General features: G+C 42.2%; 1 protein-coding gene across 1 annotated transcript in view; it reads right to left on the bottom strand.

Moving 5' to 3' along the window:
- LOC139262282 (formin-1-like) overlaps window positions 1–21,878 on the bottom strand; it is a 654,821-nt gene that overhangs the window by 283,357 nt on the left and 349,586 nt on the right. Inside the window, exons 7-8 of the mRNA XM_070877435.1 lie at window positions 16,927–17,014; window positions 13,139–13,200 (exon numbers count right to left, since the gene is read on the bottom strand). Of these exons, the coding sequence (XP_070733536.1) occupies window positions 13,139–13,200; window positions 16,927–17,014 (150 nt within the window). The remainder of the gene's footprint in view (window positions 1–13,138; window positions 13,201–16,926; window positions 17,015–21,878) is intronic.

Below are 21,878 nucleotides of genomic sequence, written 5' to 3'. Positions count from 1 at the left end.
CATGATTTCCCTTTCATAAATCCATGCTGACTTGGACTGATCCTGTCACTGCTTTCCAAATACGCTGCTATTTCACTTTAATAATTGATTCCAATATTTTCGCCACCACTGATGTCAGGCTAACCGGTCTATAATTTTCTCTCTCCCTCCTTTTTTAAAAAGTGGTGTTACATTAGCTACCCTCCAGTCCATAGGAACTGATCTAGAGTTGATAGACTGTTGGAAAATAATCACCAATGCATCCACTATTTCTATGGCCACTTCCTTAAGTACTCTGGGATGCAGACTATCAGGCCCCGGGGATTTATTGGCCTTCAATTCCATCAATTTCCCAAACACAATTTCCCGCCTAATAAGGATATCCTTCAATTCCTCCTTCTCACTAGACCCTCGGTCCCCTAGTACTTCCGGAAGGTTATTAGTGTCTACCTTCATGAAGACAGAACCAAAGTATTTGTTCACCTGGTTTGCCATTTCTTTGTTCCCCATTATAAATTCACCTGAATCTGACTGCAAGGGACCTATGTTTGTCTTCACTAATCTTTTTCTCTTCACATATCTATAGAAACTTTTGCAGTCAGTTTTTATGTTCCCGGCAAGCTTCCTCTCGTACTCTATTTTCCCCCTCCTAATTAAACTCTTTGTCCGCCTCTATTGAATTCTAAATTTCTCCCAGTCCTCAGGTTTGCTGCTTTTTCTGGCCAATTTATGTGCCTCTTCCTAGGATTTAACACTATCCTTAATTTCCCTTGTTAGCCGCGGTTGAGCCACCTTTCCTGTTTTATTTTTTACTCCAGAGAGGGATGTACAATTGTTGAAGTTCATCCATGTGATCTTTAAATGTTTGCCATTGCCTATCCACTGCCATCCCTTTAAGTATCATTTGCCAGTCTATTCTTGCCAATTCACGCCTCATACCACAAAGTTGCCTTTCCTTAAGTTCAGGACCCTCGTCTCTGAATTAACTGTGTCACTCTCCATCTTAATAAAGAATTCTACCATATTATGGTCACTCGTCCCCAAGGGGCCTCACACAACAAGATTGCTAATTAGTCCTTTCTCATTACACATCACCCAGAGTAGGATGGCCAGCCCTCTAATTGGTTCCTTGACATATTGGTCTGGAAAACCATCCCTAATACACTCCAGGAAATCCTCCTCCACCGTATTGCTACCAGTTTGGTTAGCCCAATCTATATGTAGATTAAAGTTGCCCATGATAACTGCTGTACCTTTATTGCACACGTCCCTAATTTCTTGTTTGATGCTGTCCTGAACCTCACTACTACTGTTTGGTGGTCTGTACACAACTCCCACTAGCGTTTTCTGCCCTTTGGTATTCCACAGCTCCACCCATACAGATCTCACATCATCCAAGCTAATGTCCTTCCTTACTATTGCGTTAATTTCCTCTTTAAACAGCAATGCTACTCCACCTCCTTTTCCTTTCTGTCTATCCTTCCTGAATGTTGAATACCCCTGGATGTTGAGTTCCCAGCCTTGGTCATCCTGGAGCCATGTCTCCGTGATGCCAATTATATCATATGCATTAATTGCTGCCTGTGCAGTTAATTCATCCACCTTATTAAGAATACTCCTCGCATTGAGGCACAGCGCCTTCAGGCTTGTCTTTTTAACACACTTTGCCCTTTTGGAATTTTGCTGTAATGTGGCCCTTTTTGATTTTTGCCTTGGGTTTCTCTGCCCTCTACTTTTACTTTTCTTCTTTCTATCTTTTGCTTCTGCCCCATTCTACTTCCTTCTGTCTCCCTGCATAGGTTCCCATCCCCCTGCCATATTAGTTTAACTTCCCCCCAACAGCACTAGCAAACACTCCCCCTAGGACATTGGTTCCGGTCCTGCCCAGGTGCAGAGTGTCCGGTTTGTACTGGTCCCACCTCCCCCAGAACCGGTTCCAATGTCCCAGGAATTTGAATCCCTCCCTTCTGCACCACTCCTCAATCCATGTATTCATCTGAGCTATCCTGCGAATACTACTCTGATTAGCACGTGGTACTGGTAGCAATCCTGAGATTAGTACCTTTGAGGTCCTACTTTTTAATTTAACTCCTAGCTCCCTAAATTCATCTTGTAGGACCTCATCCTGTTTTTTACCTATATCGTTGTACCTATATGCACCACGACAATTGGCTGTTCACCGTCTCGCTCCAAAATGTCCTGCAACCGCTCCGAGAAACCCTTGAACCTTGCACCAGGGAGGCAACATACCATCCTGGAGTCTCGATTGTGGCTGCAGAAACATCTATCTATTCCCCTTACAATAGAATCCCCTACCACTATAGCTCTCCCACTCTTTTTCTTGCCCTCTTGTGCAGCAGAGCCACCCACGGTGCCATGAACTTGGCTGCTGTTGTCTTCCTCTCCAGGTGGATTCCATGCTCAAGCCCGAGTTAAAATTACATTCGGGTCGCAATGATGTTATCGGGCTGCAACATGCATATGTAAAGAAGGACACTGTTTTTCTCTGTCTCTCTTTCACTTCTTTTCAGCTTCTCTCTGCTTAATTCTTCTTCCTCTCTCTCTTTATCCGCTTCTGTTTTTCCCCTCTGTCTTATTCTTTTTCCTTTTGGGTGGCACATGGCGGATGGCATGGCATGGTGTGGTGGGGAAGGGAGTCATCAAATGCTGCAGGGTACATTTTGGGATTGGGTTGCAGGGAAAATGTGGTCTTCACCAGCTCTCGTCCCCTCCCCCAGTCACTTACGGTTCCTCCCAACCCCTTGCTCCCAATATGTCCACAACTCCTTCACCTTCTCACTATCCTCTCCTTTTCCATCCGGTCCGATCACCCATCTCTGTTCCCCTTTAAACTACCTACCTAACCCTTATAGCCTATCTTTCCTCTTGCTCCGATATCATTCACTTCATCCTTAATCCTAAATCCATTCCACAACTCCTACTTATTTCCCCCACAAGGGGGTTGGCATGAATCGAGAACCCCCTCACCCTCAATCTGTCTCACTCAACGTGCTTCCCTCTTCCCCCTTCCAGCCTCTGTTTTATCTGTATCAAAGAGGCTTTGTGTTTGTTCGAATTCAAAATATATTTTCATTTGAATGATAAAATAAACTTTCTGACTATCTTTATCTGTTAGCTTCTCTGTCTCATAGGTGTTAGCAATTAAAATCTCGTTCACATGTGTAAATGAAAGGCAGTTATCTTTTCTAACTGTCAAAACATGGGTGAGATAATTAGCTGGCTTCAAAACTCAATCAGTGTTTGTTTTTGAAAACTGAACATAGAATGAAGAAAGCCAATCTGCTTATTTTTTCCCCTTTTTCTCTCACCCCATCTCTCTTACTCGCTAATCTCCTTTTCACAACTTCAGAAACATCTTCACTGGAGATTTTTCCCTGATCCACTCTCACTGCATTTCTGGAATTCAGCTCATGTCCATGTTTGGACCAAGGGTGTAATTAGGAAGGCAAATGTAATATTGGCCTTTATTGCAAGGGGGATGGAATATAAAAGTAGGGACGTCCTGCTACAACTGTTGGTGAGACCACATCTATAGTACCGTCACAAATTTGGTCTCCTTTTTTAAGGAAGTATATATTTGCATTGGAGACAGTTCAAAGAAGTTTCACGATGTTGATTCCTGAGCTGAAGGCGTTGTTGTATGAAGAAAGGTTAAGCAGGTTGGGCCTACACTCACTGGCGTTTAGGAGAATGAGAGGTAATCTTATGGAAACGTATAAAATTATGAGAGGGCTTGACGGGGTAGATGCAGAGAGGATGTTTCCCCTCGTGGGGGAATCTAGAACTAGGGGGCATAGTTTCAGAATAAGGGGTTCCCATTTAAAATGGAAATGAGGAAGAATTTCTTCTCTCACTGGGTCGTGAATCTTTGGAATTCTCTACCCCACAGAGCGGTGGAGGCTGGGTCATTGAATATATTTAAGGTGCTGATAGACAGATTTTTGAATGATAAGGGAATCGAGGGTTATGAAGAGTGGGCAGGGAAGTGGAATTGAGGCCAAGATCAGATCAGCCATGATCTTATTGAATGGTGGAGCAGGCTCGAAGGGCCAAATGGCCTACTCCTGCTCCTATTTCTTATGTTCTTATGTCATGAGGTCTGGAGCTGAGTGGTCCTGGTGGAACCCAAACTGAGCATCGGTTATTCGTTAGTAGGTGCCGCTTGACAGCACTGTTAATCACTACTTCCAACACTTTGCTGGGTCAGTAATTGACTTTGTTGGATTTGTCCTGTATTTTGTGGACAGGACATATCTGTGCAATTTTCCACATTATCGGATAGGAGCAGTGTTATAGCTGTACTGGAATCACTTGGCTAGGGGCAAAAATCACTCTGGGGAATGGGTCTTCAGCACTGCTGCTGGGAAGTTGTTAGGGCCGGTAGCATTTGCTGTGTCCATTGCATTCAGATGTTTCTGGATATCATGTGGAGTGAATCGAATTGGCTGAAGACTGACATCTGTGATGGTGGGGCCCGCAGGAGGAGGCCTAGAAGGATAATCCATTCGGTACCATAGTTACAAATGCTTCAGCCTTGTCCTTTGCACTCGTGCGCTGGGCTCTACCATCATTGAAGATGGGGATGCTCATGAAGTCTCGTGTTAGTTTCTTAATTGTCCATCACCACTCGCAACAGGATGTGGCAGGGCTGCAGAGCTTTGACCAAATCCGTTGGTTGTGGAATGGCTTATCTCTGTCTGTAGCATGCTGTTTTTGCAGTTTAGCATTCCTGTGTTGTAGTTTCACCAGGTTGGCAATTCATTTCCAGGTACACTTAGCGCTGCTCTCACAGGCTCTTCTACATTCTTTATTGAACCAGGGTTGGTCATCTGGAGTGAGGGATATGCTGCCCCATGAGGTTACACATTGTGGTATACAATTCTGCTGCTGATGGCCCACAGTTCCTCATTTGGTCCCAATTTTGAGCTGCTGTTCTTAATCTATCCCATTTAGCACCGTGGTAGTTGTCCAAAGTGGGACTTAGTCTCCACAAAGATTTTGGGGTGGTCACTCCTGCCAATGCTGTCATGGACAGGTGCATCTATGATAGGTAGATTGGTGAGGTGGAGGTCAAGTAGATTCTTCCTTTGTGTTGGTTCTCTCACCAACTACCACAAGCCCAGTACGGCAGCTATGTATACTCTTTCTCCGTGCTTCCTCCAGATGATGTTAAACATGTATTGATTCATTAGCTGAGAGAGGGCGGTAGGTAATTAGCATGAGGTTTCTTTGCCTATGTTTGACCTGAAGCCATGAGACATCATGGAGTATGGAGTCAATATTGAGGGTTCGCAGGGCCTGTCCTATCAGAGGAATAGGACATTTTCAAGGATGGTGATAGAAGAGTCCAGGAGGTTTGGTGATAACTATGTTTCTGTAAGTATGACTATGTCAGGCTGCTGCTCGACTAGTCTATGACTCAACTATTTCCCCAACCTTGGCACTTGTGCCCAGTTAGAAGGACTTTGCAGGGTGTATAGAGCTGGATGATCCTTTGTCGTGTCCTTATTTGATGCCTAGGTTGTAGCTGAGTGCTTCATCTAATTTTATTCTTTGTAGTGGTGTGATACAACTGAGTGGTTTGCTAGGCCACTTCAGAGGGAAGTTTAGGGTCAACCGTGTTTATCCATGCAACGCAATGAAAGGTATAGTGGGGGTGAAATTGTCCTGCGCCCCGATTGGGGGCGGTAACCTGCTCGGGTCGGGATTTCCTACACCCGGCGCGGACGTCCCGACCCGGCCACTGAATTGGGCTTACCACTCTTCAAAGGAAGTGAAGAGCTATCTCACGCACTCCACTTCCTTTAAGGGCGGGACCAGCGGCACTAACGGAGTACAATTGGGAGCGCTACGCAAATGCTCCGCGTTGCGCTGACGTGCTTCAATGCCCCTCCCCTTTGCTTAAAGGGAAGGGCCACTATGCACTCTGCGAGGCCTCTGATGGCCTCCACTGGACCACCAGGGCAGTGTGGTGCCGGGCCTGCAGCCCAGCACCAAAAACGGAATGCCAGGTGGCACGATGGCGGCCTGAACCATGCTAAAAAACAGGTGTGATAGTCGACCCGAGAGTCGGCATAAAATCTAAGATGGCTGACGACCTCCTCTTTAACTTCCGCTTTGTGAGCGGGTGTCGTCCCGCTTCTTGACCCGCGAAGCTGGTGCTGACACCTGCTCGCCCCTGCCTCGTGGGGCAATATCCCCAGCGGGGCGGAAAGAGGTCGGTGCATGGCGCTAAAGGGCCGCCGCACAGTGATGACATCATCGCGGTTGTGCGGCGGCCTGGGGCACTACCGGTGGGACACGCCATTGCCATGACAGCGCCTCAGCAATTTCCCAGGTGGAAAGTGTTTTGCGACCCGTTAGTGCCCCTCCCTCCCCCCCCCCCGTGAGTAAGAAGGACTTTGGGACAGAAATTCTTTTTTTGACGAAAAGGGTGTTTTTTGCCAAAATTACCGATATCACAACGCTATTACTATGAGGCCGTAAATTCAAAGTTTAATTTACGCAGCAGTAAAAATCGGCATTGCATGAGGATTCGCGGCGCAAACCGTGATCCTCGGCAACTTTAGTCCGAGGCCGATACTGCTCTGAGTTGGTCCTGGGAGGGCGGAAAAACATCTAAAAATAAATTGGAAAAAAAAATTCACAAAACATTTACAAGACACTTATCTAGTGAATCGCTGCAAATAAATTAAACAATAAAAACTTTAACTTACCTTTTTTGTAGGTCTTCATACCGCTGCTCCAAGGGCTGAAACACAGCTTTTTCTCTGGTGGTTTTTTCGCACAAAATACGGGTGTGCTCAGTGTGTAAAACGTCTCCGAATTTTCCGCCGACCGGGTTTTCACCAAAAAAGGTGAAATAGCACCAAAAACCCGGTCGCCGAATTTTTAGCAACAAAGATTTCCTTCTATTGGTAACCATAACAACATTGGTCCCTAGCTGATAGAATCTTATCACTGACATCAAAACCAGCTGTTAGAAAGTACCACACACAGACACACAGCCTCTAAGGAATGCTATCCTAGCTACCAAGTAAAACTTTCATTCCATTATTCACTATTGATTTAGCTTATGTATGAAATAGTTAATGCCCAGAATTCAGGCATGATTTCAGTTTATATGATTACAGTGTCAGCTGCGGCTCAATTGATAGCGCCCTCGCCTCTGAGTCACAAGGTTGTGGGTTCAAGTCAAGACTTGAGCACATAAATCTAGGCTGAGACTCCAGTGCAGTACGGAGGGAATGCTGTGCTGTCGGAGATGATATCTTCTGGATGAGCCATTAAACTGAGGCCTTGCCTGCTCTCTCAGGTGGACGTAAAAGATCCCATGACACTATTTGAAAGAAGAGCAGGGAAGTTATCCCTCAATCAACATAACAAAAACTGATTATCTGGTCATTATCACATTGCTGTTTGTGGGAGCTTGCTGTGCGCAAATTAGCTATCACGTTTCCTACATTGCAACAGTGACTACACTCCAAAAGAACTTCATTGGGACATCCGGTGGTCGTGAAAGGCGCTATATAAATGCCTGTCTTTCTTTCTTTAATTGAGCGTTCAGGATGATAATGTCAACCATGAGGGCAAAGTGAGAATGATTTGCGAATGACATTTGAAACCTCAGATTAAACTGCATTCTTATAACTAACTCAATAAGAAGGTAGCCATTGGAGCTCAACAATAAAGCTCAGAAAATGAGCATACATTTCTAAAACTGATCTAAGCAAATAAAGTACTGTTATAAACTAGCTGATTTCCAATTGCATTGTTCAAAGACAATTTAAAAAGAATCTACTTCTTCCTGTAACTATGTCTGTTTCCCTCACGATTTAAATCATTCTTGGGCGATTATCTGGTCTTGGCACAGTGTTAGCAGGATTGTGTTGTAGTGTATGCATTTTGTCAGCCCAGCTGAGCTCACATAATCTCATGTTCTTTGGCCCAGGGAGCGCATATCATGTGGGTAGGATATCTGACCAGCCAGCAACTGCTTGCATTAAACTGGACCTGCACTGAAGATCTGGAAAACAGAATTTAAGTTGCAGAAGAATGGAGAGAAGAGCAAAAAGAGTAGGACTGCCTATTTATAAATGTTCACCACCTAATTGTTCTTCTATGGTGTGCAAGAAAAGAGCATGCGTGGAAAAGATATCATACAATAGCCCGGATTGTGTGGTATTTGCTGTTCATTATGCTTACAGTGGCCCACAGACATTTTGTGGGCTTTTGAGCAGCAACTTATGGTCATCGGAAGGCCGATACAGAATGGTGCCATCTATAGGGGATCTGGGACCTGTGTGAACAGGAAAAGCAATAACTTGTCTCTTCAACCAATCAGATTGAAAAATTCGTACTGAGCCATGCAGAGTCTAAAACAAGAAGTGCAAGTTAGAATATTTAATTCAATGTCAAATCATGGAGAAAATGAAATAAAGAAACGGAAAGAAAGATGGGATTAGGAGAGAGATAAAAGAGACAGAAAGAAAAAGTAAACAAATATGTAATTTTTTTTCAAAATCTCCAACAATAACTAAAATCTGAAGGAATGAGACTCCATGCTTATAAAAGTAAATTTTCAGTGCCAGAAAGGTTGTTCAGTAGTAATTAAGACTTAACACGGCGTTATAAATTCACTTGAATGCACCAGTCGTAACTTTTTCTGGTGTGTTTAATGGGTATCTATTGGGTAAGTTACCGCAACTTTATCTCCGTCATGTGTTTGAATGCCAAATCTCTCGGCGAGGTACTGGTGTAGCGAACCTTGTAGAGGAGCAGAGCAACTCGGACAGCAACTTCAGCTACAATATTAGAATTGTACCATTTTCAAAGCTTACTTTGTTGAAATATAATGCTCACAAGAACAATTTAACTTGCATAACACATATCAAAGCAAGGTAATGAAATGTGTAATAGGTGTTGTTGGTGAAGATCTGAAAATAAATGGATACTCCAAGAAAAATTTAAAAAAGTATTTTTTTCCTGTTATAATGGGCTAGATTCTCTTGATAGGGCAGTGACAGGCACGGCTGTAACAGCCCCAGCCTGCCTTCCCCACGAACCGCCACCCCCCCCCCGCCGGCCCCCCCCCCCGCCCCTGCTCAACCCCAACCCATTTTTCTGGGCTGGGACTCGTCAAAAATGCAGAGCTGGATCCACACTGCTGAAAGCCTACTACTGCTGATAAGGAACATTCTGTCAGTGCTGCTGTTCCCCAAGAGATGGGGCATGCACCGCTAAGGCAAGTGATTCTCCCTTCGGGTACAGGGCAGGGAAATGGAGACTGGGGCGGGAGCATGGTGGTAGGCCTCATCGCCAATTTTGTACCATTTTCTGCTATAATTATACCTGATTTCAGGCAGAATAATGGAGGAAAATCCAGCTCAATGTGCTCCTGATAGTCTTGTCTATTTTTCAAAGAGCACTTTAGAGGGGAAGCAGATTTCTGGCTTGATGTTATTTGACTGATTTACAAAATATGTAGTTTACTTAAAGATAAAAAATAGTAAAAAATTACAAAAACGTTTGAAGATAATTTTCAACAGCATTACGTCAAACCTTATAGGTGTCTTGAAAATGTAAGTCAGGAATCAAAAGCAAGTTCGAGTATACACAGTGTGAAAGGGTGAAAGAGAACTTGGTTGAACATTGAGCGTGTATCAAGCATAGAAGCTGGATTTCATTAGAACGATTTTGCTTGGCAGGGTGCACTTTTAATGCATATGATAACAGTTTCAGCTTCTCTGCAATGAGCAGGATTAATGTTATCCAGTTTATATACACTGGAGTATGCAGTGAAAACTTGATTTTCTTCGGCAATCAGCTTCGAACACTTGAGCACACAGTACTCCACTGAAGTGTCAGCCGAGGTTGAGGGCGTGCTACACTGTTGGAGGCGCCGTCTTTCAGTTGAAACGTTAAACTGAGAGCCCATCTACCTACGCAGGTGAACATAAAAGATCACATGGCACTATTCGAAGAAGAGTTGGGGAGTTCTCCCCGGTGTCCTGGCCAATTCTTATCCCTCAACAACATCACTAAAAATAGGTAATTTATCTCACTGCTGTTTGTGAGACCTTGTCATCTGCAAATGACTGCCATGCTTCCCTTCATTACAACAGTGACTACCCTTCAAAAATACTTGATTGCTTGCCTGTCTTTCTCCAGACTAATCCTGCAGTTTCTGGATCCCTCAATTATGCAACTGGCTCATAATGATTCTGTTATCGAATACACAAGGCATATTATCAAGTGTTAATTTGATGTAACTGTTGAGTTTAATTTATATATTTTTTTATTTAAATGGGTGACATCATAATTGTGGCTTGTTTAACAGCTCCTTAACGTTAACACACATAATGACAACTTGAGGTTCAGGAATATATTAGCATATTGGAGTATGGAATAAATATAATACTCATGTTTTTATCAAAAAAAATCAAGAGACAAGAGGGTGCACAGCACAACCAGTATCGGAGCAGTGAATGATTAACCGTAACTTCAGGATTTAGTGCATGCACATCCTAATGTAATCCCAAGTTACAAGGGGGTAATAACAGAAAATGCTGGCCAAATTCTGGCCGTTTGTTGATTCTGTAAAGTGAATAGGGCACAAGTCATCCTTCACACTGTATTGTGGTTATGAGATTCACAAACTCTGTATCTTACAATACTCCTCTATCACAAATTACTTGCATGAAGACCCTTAAAATCCAGGGTGCTATCAATAGGTCTATTATATCAGCTGTCCGATTCCACCTGAGAGACTTCTCTGAAAGGCTAGCATAAACCCAATTAACTCAAACTCATTACAGGAGAAGCTTGTGGACAATTACCAGAAGGGACATACTGGACATTAGAAAGCTGGCACCTGAAGAACCGGCTATAGAGCTGGTGGGGAGGCACACTGCACCAGCCATGGAAGATAGCAAGATCAATGGGACAAGGCAGGCTGAAGGTTAATGGGTGCAGACCCATAGAATTGCTCTGCCATCCCTATGAAGCAGCAGACAGCCAGAAGCTTCCTCACCTTTCATTGTCCTCTTATCCTCATGGAGTTATGCTCACACATTCTTGGGTTGTGCCTTCCCTTCCTGTAGCTCTATAACAGTAATGGGGGGCAAAAGATGACAAAGAGGAGGTAGATGCTGATGAGTCAGAGTAGGAAGAGGCTTGGTTTTCGGTGGACTATGATGGTGTTGATGGTGACGACAAGGATGAGGATGATGAGGATGATAATCAGGCCACACAAGAGTTCCTGGAGCAAGACACGGCTCCATCTTTCTCTGCCCTGACCCCCACAATTTCACCCACTGCAATACTTGCTTCCTCACGACCATGTATTTCACCCGGAGGAAGTAGATAATGTAAATGACGATGTGGCACCTGACGATGAGAGAGCCAGAGGTGTTGGTGAGTATGTGCCACTGAGGCTTCAGAGAAGGCTTTGGAGTCATGGGACCCAGACCTTATGGGTACTTGCCTAGAAAGAAGGATGTTTGAGGAACATCAATCACAAGTAGAGGTCAGTCTCTGAGGATGTGCAGCAACTGACAGGTGTGACTCTGGAAGTGTGTAGCCTTCCTTTACATACTGAAGGCATCAATAGAACATGTGGCAGCTTCATTGGAGTCTCTAGCAGTCCCCTACCTCATAAGTGAGTCAGGACTTTCTCCTACATAGAAGCATAGATTATTACCCTGGGAGCAGTAGGGGACAGATTAGGCAGGACCTGTGTGCTGGCTTTTAGTTACTTTGTGCCTGGATGCGGGCTGCTTTTAGGAGCCGATAGACGTCGTTCGATCTGCCATTCTGCTGAACAGTGAGCAAACAGATGCAGGACAAAATAGAATGGTTTTGGTTGGAGTCAACCCAGCACAAGGTTTCAGTTTTTGAAGCACATGCCAGGATCTAGCTTATCCCCTCAGAGCACCACAGAAGTGGGATACCTGAGGCAAGACCAAGTTAACCAAGCAGAAGATCAAGAGATTCTATCCGCATAATGTCCTTTCCATGACAAAACTGCCCCAAGAGAAGGGCCACCTCAGATCTTTATAGCATAGGAGCAGCTAGCTACCTCTCTTGATACTGGAAGGTACCTTAGAGAAGTATTAGAATAGGAGAAAAATATGCTTGCTTAGACAACACAAGTGAAGCATGGTGTGAAAAAAGCTAGGATGGCTAATAACCACTCTAGAAGCTGCAATAAAAGAGAAGGTCCGCTTATTTCATGCTCACATATTCATGGAGACTATAGGGAGTTTCAGGGTCAGATTGGAGCAGACAGGTGCTGCGAGGTTCTAGGATGCATAATGCATGGAACGAATTGTCATATTTCTGAAGGCAGAGGAAATTGAGTAATGACAGCAGTAACAAATGGAGACTATTAAACAGATGAGAACACTTCATTGGTAATTCGATACTGGATGTATCTTGCAGCGGTCACTGAGGACTACTCCAAGTGATGATGCCCTCCTGATGATGCATTCCATGCTCCTCTGCCTTCAAAGCGGCTGGGGCCACCAAAATCAGCTGATGCTGGCAATGATACGCCTCTTTTGTTTTGCTCTGTTACCCATACTGCTACAGGAGAGCAAATCTTGGGTTTTAGCAACTCCCTCACCAGTCACCCTCATTTGCATTTATTACAATAAGCTCCAAGCAGCATCAGTGTACACGTTGCAGTACCGATCGCAAACAGCAACAAAGCCATTACAGGTGTAAACCCAACGAAAAAGGGATTCTCTTCCCCACGCACCCCCCCCCCCCCACCCCCCGCAAACCCCACCCCAAACCCTCGGTTTACAGGACTCAAAAAATAAAAATGCCATTTTACTGCCAGTAATGTGCTGGCAATGGCATGTAAATTTGAGGCCAAAGCATTTTGTGCAGAACTATTTAACTAAATAATATGCAAAAGTTTAGTGATTGTACACTTTTACCAGCAAGTGGAAAACCTGTTCATTTGCTTCCAATGGTAGAAATGTCATTATAAATTATACTGTATCCAATATCAAACCAAAACCAATAATATATCTAACTGTATTATATTAATTCTTACAGTATATGTTCAAAGAGCTAGACTATGTCTATTTTATGGGCTTCTTGTTATGATTTCTATGGTTTCAGTACTTACATTGTCATACAAAGCTTGAAGTGTCTCCAAATCCACCACGGAGTTGTCCAGATTTAAAATAGCTGAAATTACACATTACATGGCACATTAACTCGCATTTATTGGTAATGGTTTACGTTCTGTCAGATTATACTAGTACTGCATACTTATTGGAATCCTATGTCTAGTTCACATAAACAGACAAATATATATATATATATATACCCTTGTTTTTGAGCCACATTACATGCTTTACAGAAAGAACCAACATTTTAAAGGCCTATTACTGCTATATCCTATCCGCAATGGTAACTCAAGTATAGTTAAAATAATGCATTTCTCTTAATTGCGGTTATAAAACTTATTGAGCTAGTCGTACAAGACAAAAATGATGTAAGCTAATTTTACATTAAATGGTTGTCTCTGACACTGAATATTGTTATATGCCATGGCTTTGCAAGATAGACTAACAAGTTGCATCCACAAAATGTTGTTCAATTGCATTGTCAGGCTGCTAGCCTTCTAAAGGGTTACAAATCCTTATTAGCAATCTAAACATATATATTGTCTGCTCAAATTTTCCACTTTATTGAAACTTTGAGATAAACAGAAAGGAAGCAGACACATGCTGTGAAGAGCTGGTAATTTTATTGGATTCTTGTAACTAGAAAAAACTGTTGCTCAGCCAAGTCTGGCTTTTGAAATCTATTTTGAGGTAAATTAAGGCAAACATTTTCCTGTGGCACTATGGTGTCCGCTCACAAAAACAAGAATTTATATACAGAAAGATCATTAGTGTAGCATTGTGCCCATTTGGTTATAATAACCGTCACTGAGGACAAAAAACAGATCAGCATCGTGCACTTAACAAACTAGCAGGCACACACATTAAAACACTTTCTAACTAAATTCATGTACTGTGACACATAAAACGAATGGAGTATTTCGAATCCACATGTTCTTGGTTTGGTTGTATTAATTTACCGATTGTGTGAACTTATGCTATCCTGAGCCTGAAGACAAACTTAATTATTTTTGAAAGACATTTAGCCCAGCACATCCATAAAAGCTCACATGTCATTCTGCTGTATTCAAAGTAGATTCTGTTGGAAGCTTTTTAGATATTTTCCACAGGTAGCTACAGCAAAGCAGCACTTCCTTTGTTTATTATTCCTTTTGACATTCAGAAAGGAAAATCTGATTTTCTCCCCTCTGCCAAGTCTTTCTATATTGATTTAGTGACTTAGAAAAATCATTTAACTACACAAAAGTCACTTGCCTCAGACTTTCTGGGACCATTCAAATGCAACTTTTTTTTTCTCGCTGGAAAGCTTTCTGAGGGATTATGCTTCATGTGGGAGCAGAGAAGAACAACATTACATTTTTATTTGTAAAGTTCAGAGGAGACTGTCACCAAGGCAGCTAGCCAGAGGAATATGAGAGCAGTGATAAAATCCCTCTTGGCTTAACTTTGTGACCTGTCTGTTGTGCCAGTCTTTAACAGACATGTCAGCCATCCACAGAGCACTCCCTGGAGGATGCCCTTGGTCTGACTGACTTTCTGTCATACCACAATAACTGTGTGATTTATGATGCGGAGAATTGTGATAGGATTGACATACGGTTGAGAGACTAGCAGAGCCCTTATGCCCCACAAAGTCATGAGCAAAATGGTTCTGGCACCAGTTCTGGCCCAGGTTCATCAGACTAAACCCCTTGATCTTCAAGGCAGATTCAAAAGAACACATGTTACAAGTTATTCAGAACAAAGAAAATATTTTTTAAACCTCTAGATTTGCTCAGCTTTGGGTCAACAAGTCTGGTCTAACAGGGTGGTTTGCTGGCCTGTAATGAAAACTAATACGAATAAACTTTTAACTCTAATCTGTTATTCAGATTCTATCCAATGTATGATCATTAAAGTTGGTGCAAACACAATGAACGCGTCTTGCTGGGCACAAAACAGGCTTCTCTCTACAGTAGCTGGCAACATAAACTAAGATAACAGAAAGGTTAAAGCAGCCATGTTGAAATAGTCATCGTCAAATATAAAATGCTGAGCAAGGAGCAAAGGTGTTCACACATCTGAATTCTTTAAATACAGCAATAGAAATAAAGTCATTATGCATTCCTGCCATCCTGGGAATAGGGCCTTTACATTTGATGTACATTTTTTGGGTGCTGCATTTCTCTGTCACCATCACCTGGCCTTTTGATTCTTTGAACAGTTTAGTAAAAAGGAAACTGACCCATCTGATCTCATCATGCATTAGAGCATATCCATCAAGTGCTTCAACACTGAGCCCAAAATATTTGAATGACAAATGTCACAATGTTTTCATATTCATTTATGGTACCATGTTAGGGAGAAGCATATGCAGAAACAAGCTACACTGCTGTAAAAGAAAAATGCTCAAGAGGATTTTTGCATTGTAGTTTAATTCCTAAGCAATGGATAATAATAATTAGTATCCATATAATTTATTTATAGGTTTATAAATAATTCAATGCAGATTGGTAGACTCTCAAAACTTTAACTTTAATTCATATTATCCATAAAAAATGTAGCAGTATATGAGCAGGTGTGGTATCCGTAGACTGCTAGGGAAATCAGATGCATGGATCAACTAGATAGGCTGGGGAATTTGATACACAAAAACCCATTAGTAATGCCACAGAAACTGGACACCATAGTTAGGTAAGCCCCTGGGTTACCAGGGGATTCAAACATCATAAACGGATAGCCCACTGGAATTTGAAGGATATTAAATGCCATAAAGAGATAACAACACTAGATTTCTCGGCATTGCTATGAACAGATACCATCATGAGATCACCAGAGAAATTACACATCACAGATTATTAGCCCCAACTAGATTAGCAGGGAGTTTGGGCAGCATGCACAGATTAATATGCAAGCCACCAGGAAAATGCTACAGATGCCATGGTCCCATTAAGCTACCACAGACACACTGGATAAAAATTTCGAGGTCCTCTGCTGCCAGGCCCCTCAAAATTTACTCTTTGTGTTTGTGGGAGTTTAATGAGACTGACAGTTGAATATTTTTCTTTTGCTCTTTGACCATCATTGAGATGGATGGAAAATTGTCTGATATGTGGTGACTGTATGCAAAACCGGTGGTGAAAACCTTGCAAAATACTTTAGTGTGCCAACATAGAAATTGGGTGAATGAGATAGATTGGATGGATACATGGCAATGGATATATAAAAATTAAATGCAAATAATATAAATTGATTTATCTACCAATTGTTTCCTTTCTTAAGCCTACAAAACTTGGATACACGTAAAATATTGATGAACAATTAAAAAATGGCCGAAACTTGTGGAAGATGGATAAAAATAGAAAACTGGTCAAATGTGTATGTGAAGTGAATTTTCTTGAAGAGAAAGGTGTATCTGGTGCAAATTTGATATATTTTTAAATAGATCTAACCATTGTAATTCAGATCAATTTTAGATTCAGAAATGTATCTTTTGTAATTAAGATGAGCATAGATCGGAGGCCACAGATCAAAGCTCCCCAGAACTGGGACATGAGTAGTATATTTAGGATGGTGAATAGTGTTAAACTTACTTCCCAGCCTCATTGTAGAAGTGGAAGACTGTGATTTGGACTTAGGGTGAGCAGAAAGTTTAGAAAATGCCTCTTCTACTGCACTAAGTAAGCACTTCTCGAAACACAAAATAATGTCACATACTTAAAATTAACAATCTTAGGATTTTTCATTTATAAAACAATTAAAATGAAATAGGTTCATATATTTTGCTCAGACACCCAAAGCATACCTTGCTGAATATCTTTCATTTCCAGATGTAGACTTGATATAAGAATTCCCACTGTTTGAGAGCGTTTGCCATCCAATAACTTCACAATCTGTAATTGAAATGGAAATTTAGAAAATAATAACATTTGACACTAAAGAACTTTATTAGATTTGTCCTTGGGCTGTGGCAATGCTGGTAAGGCAGTATTTATTGCCTATCCCTAGTTGCAACGAAGGCATTAAGAGTCAACCACACAGTGAGACTATAATCATGTGCATGCCACACCAGGTAACAGTGTCATGCTCCGTTCCTTGAAGGACATTAATGAATCAGGTGAGTTTTTATAACAATCCAATAGCTTTCATGGTTGTTTTCTAATGCTTAGCCAAATATTATTGTAGTTATTGAATTCCATTGCTTAGCAGTATACAAATGAGAATGAAATAGATGTTAGTGGACTGATGTATATTAGTGCATCGATATATAATATGCAATGAAGGAGCTATGGAGATAGTTTAACGGGTTAGTTGGTCTCGGGCAGGGCGACAGTGAGGGTGAATAGTCTCAGAGTCCTTAGATTAAGGAGAGAAAATCAACCCACTGCTGATCATTACCCAGTGACATAGCTGAACCATTTTAATTCTGGATGTTTGGTGAAAGTAGAATCATGCTTGTAATTAAATAGTCAACACACATTGGACAAGTAGTGGCCACTTCTGTAAGATATTGGCAGTTCCTGGCACCAATGGAAGCATGCTTCAGCAAGAGTTTTATAGCATTAAATCTCTACGGGCTAAACTTTCGGGTTTTTACTGTTCAATTACTGCCCAATTTAGTGCCCGTTTTAGCATTTTTAATGCCTTACCGCCCGTTTTTAAGTTCATAAGTAAATTCTCGTCCATATATCGCCCGATTACTGCCAGCGTTATTTTCGGCTTCAAATCACCGCCAGCGGTATTTCCAGCCGCCCGCCCAGTACGTGGCACCAATTTTCCATCAACAATGTCGTGCACCACCCGTTTACTGCCCGCAAGATTGCCCAGCATTATTTTCCAAATTTTTCTTGAAAATCACAATCTATACATTGTAATCACACATCAATTCAAGGGACTTAATGTGGGTGAAAGAAACACTGATCAAAAAATTATATAGTGAGCTCGTTTCTAAAGGAGGAGAAAGAGCTGGAATGTAGAAAGGTTTAGGGATAAAATTCCAGTGGGTAGGATTCAGGCAACTAAAGGCCTTATCACTGACAGTAAGGCAAGAGAGGGATGGGGGGCAGGATGGAAAGCACAACATATCAGAGTCAGAGGAATGGAGTGATCAGGTGTTGGGATATGCAGGGTTGGACAAAGATGCAGAAGTAGGGTGGGGAAAGGATTTAAACATTTTAAATTTAATGTGTTGTGGAACCAGAAGTCTATGTTGCCCAATGAGGACAGGGATGCTGGGAAAATAGGACTTGGTGTGCAATCGAATATCTGCAGAAGAGTTTTGTACAAGTTGGAGTTTGCAGAGGGTGGAGGATGGGAGGTCAACAAGGAAGTGTTGGAATAGTTGAGTCTGGAGGTGACAAATGCATATATGAAAGTTTCAGGGACACTGGCGCTGAGGTAGCAGTGGAGTAGGAAGGAATGAAACCATGCAAGATTAGTCCCAGAGAGCTGAACAATGGATGAGGGGCACTGCAGAAGCATGGTGTAGCTGACTATATCAAATGCTGTGCAGAGGCTAAGGAGAATGAGGAGAGAAAATAGGTGCAGGAGTAGGTCATTCGGTCCTTTGAGGATGAGGATGAATAAAGCACCACAATTACAGAAGATATTGTTCATGACTTTGATTGGGACTTTTTTTTATTGCTGTGGGAGAGGCAGAAGCTGTAATGTAGGAATTCAAATGGAGTTGTAGAAGAAATGGAAGGTGATGGCCTTAGAGAAGAGTTGAAGGCTGGGGACTGGACAATAAGTGATGAGGGGAAAGCAGTCAAGATGGGCTTTTTAGGAGAAGGTGATAATGGCCATTTTGAAGTGGTGGGGGATGGTGCCCAAGGACATGTAATTATTGCTAATGTCAACTAGCATGGGTCAAGAAGGGGAGCTGGGTGGTCAGGAGTTGAATAGGAGCGGATTGTGGAAGCAGGACTGAGGAACAGAACGAGCTTGGAGAGCACATGGAGGTAAATAGGGAAGAAACTGCATAGTTGGGCTGTTAAAAGATCCCGGGTGGAGAAGACTGGGGATGGGAGGGCAAAAGAAAGGGGGCGCTGGTCATTGTGGAAGCAAATGAACTCCATGAATTCCTTACACTTGTTGCTAGAGATGAGAGGGGAGAGATGGGAAAGAGGGGTTTAAAGAAGAAGTTGGTTGTATAAAAAGGAGCCTAGAGTTATCCAGGTTGATCTTGGAATAGTGGGCGGGTTTGGCAGGAAAGAGGGAACAGCAGTAGTACTTGATATGGTCAAAACTAATCTTGCAATGGATGAAAAGGTCAGCTGTACACCAGGTGTGCTCAATGTTGTGCCTCTTGAAAGAGCAAATGTGGAGTGCTGCACCAGGGAAATGAAAAGAGTGGGAAATGAATGCAAGGGGTAGAGACATCAACAATATAAATATGGTTGAAAATTATACATCTTCAAACAAATTTGAAATGTGTTTCGTGCAAGGTACTTCATAATAGGTTGTGCTTGTTTAAACTAGACTTTCTTTGGCTCGCTTTCTGTCAGCACTTCTTTAAATGGAAAAGACACAACAATGTTTGAAGTTGAAGATTATCTATGTATCAGATATATGCAATCCCGAAAGGAAAATATGACCACTACACATGTGAAATAGTTCAGAGTCACTAGTGCATCCCCATGGCATTGCTCATCGGTAGTTTCAGATCTGTAGCAGGACTATGATGTTTAGCTGCTAACCTGACCTGTCCCTTTAAGGCCACTGCTCAAAATGGGAAAATCTGGGTAACTGAAGCTGCAGAGATCAATCAGAGGGCAGTTGCAACAAATTTGTAAATTTGAGGTTCCAGGGCATGACTAGCTTTCTTTCTTCTTTTTTTAAAGATTGCTTTGCCCCTGTGAAAAAATGTGAGCTTTGGTGTATGATAAACAAGCACTAGATGGAAAATGTTCATAATCAGCAAATCTTGCATGGCATTCATCACAGTAATATGGACCAAATATTGCTGGGGTGGGGCAGCATAGGATCTTACAGCACAGAAGGTGGCCATTCAGCCAGTAATGCCTGTGCCGGCTCTTTAAAAGAGCTTTCCAATTTAATTCCAGATCGTTCCCCATAGCCCTGCAAATTACTCCTCTTCAAATACATGTCCAATTCCCTTTTGACAGTTCTTATGGAACCTGCTTCCACCACCCTTTCAGGTAATGCATTCCAGATCTTACTAAGTCTCCGTGTGAAAACATTTCTCCACATTTCCCCCTCTAGTTCTTTTATCAATTATTTTAAATCTCTGACCTCTGGTTAACGGCCCACTTGCCAGAGGAAACAGTTTCTCCCTACTTGATCATCAAAACCCCTCATAATTTTGGCTACCACTATTAGGTTTCCCCTCAACCTTCTCCACTCCAAGGAGAACAATCCCAGCTTCTCCAAACTCTCCACATAATTGAAGTCCATCATTCCTGATATCATCCTGGTAAACCTCCTCTGTACCCTCTCCAGGGACTTGACATAGTTCCTAAAGGTGCCCAGAAATGTACACAATACTGAGGCCTAACTAGAGATTTATAAAGGTTTAGCATAACTTCCTTGCTTTCAATACCCCTATTTACAAAGCCAAGTATCCCATACGCTTTCTTAATTGCCTTATCAACTTGCCCTGCCATCATCAAAGATTTGTGAATATGCACCCTCATGTCTCTCTGTTACTCTCTGGAGTCTGCTACTATCCTGCTCACTATTTACCACGTTGCCAAATTTTGTATCATCTGCAAACTTCAAAATTGTACTCCCTATACTCAAGTCTAGGGCATTTAGATAACAATGATCCTAATACCGCCCCCTGGGGGACCCCACTACACACCTTTCATCGGTAAGTAAAACATTCATTCACCACTATTCCCTTCCTCCTATCGCTTAGCCAATTATGTATCCATGTTAGCACCATCTCTTGTCAGACTTCTGCCTGCAACCTTCAGCTCAAAATGTATTTGCGCTGTAACTTGCTGGAAGTATGAGTTGATAGTGAGGGTAACAGGGCATCTGAGCCTTTAGTGAATGACGGTACCAACAATATCTCCTTAACCAATGAGATTCAAGGATTGAGAAAGAAACAGAGGAACGGCGGAGATGGAGGGTGAATTAGAGTCAAGTCAGGTACAGAAAGAGAAATAAAAAGAAGGAAACAAAGATTGGATTAAGAGAGAGGAAAAACAGAGATAGAAAGGTATAGTATGAAACCTTTTTTTAAATTTTAAATATTAAAATCTCTATCAACTATTATATGCAGGAATGAGACTCAACAGTTTAACTTGCTCCCTTTGTAGGCTGGAGAGATTGATTGGCATTGCATTAACAATTATCACGTTGTTTAAAGAGCAAGTTATTATTTAAATGGAGAAAGATTGCAAAGTGCCGCAGTACAACAGGACCTGGAGGTATTTGTGCATAAAGTACAAAAGGATAGTATACAGTTACAGCAAGTAATCAGGAAGGCCAATGGTATCTTGGCCTTTATTGCAAAGGGGATGGCGTATAAAAGCAGGGAAGTCTTACTACAGCTATACCGGGTATTGGTGAGGCCACAACTGGACAAGCTGGCACACAACAGCAGGGAGCAGGCATGAACAGGAGGAGGGCCCACCAAGCATCCACATCCCATCCCCATGAGAAGAACCAACCATTGTGGGCAGGAACGTATCAGAAGCATTGCGACTGATGGGATTGTCAGATATGCTCCTGTACCTCCACTTCTTCCTCCTCAGGTGGCTCAAAGGATTGCCCTCTTTGGAGGGCAGA

This window comes from Pristiophorus japonicus, chromosome 4, assembly GCF_044704955.1.
Source record: "Pristiophorus japonicus isolate sPriJap1 chromosome 4, sPriJap1.hap1, whole genome shotgun sequence".
Taxonomy (NCBI): domain Eukaryota; kingdom Metazoa; phylum Chordata; class Chondrichthyes; family Pristiophoridae; genus Pristiophorus; species Pristiophorus japonicus.
The sequence above is the reverse complement of the archived record's forward strand: the minus strand, read 5'-3'. Positions and strand labels throughout refer to the sequence as shown.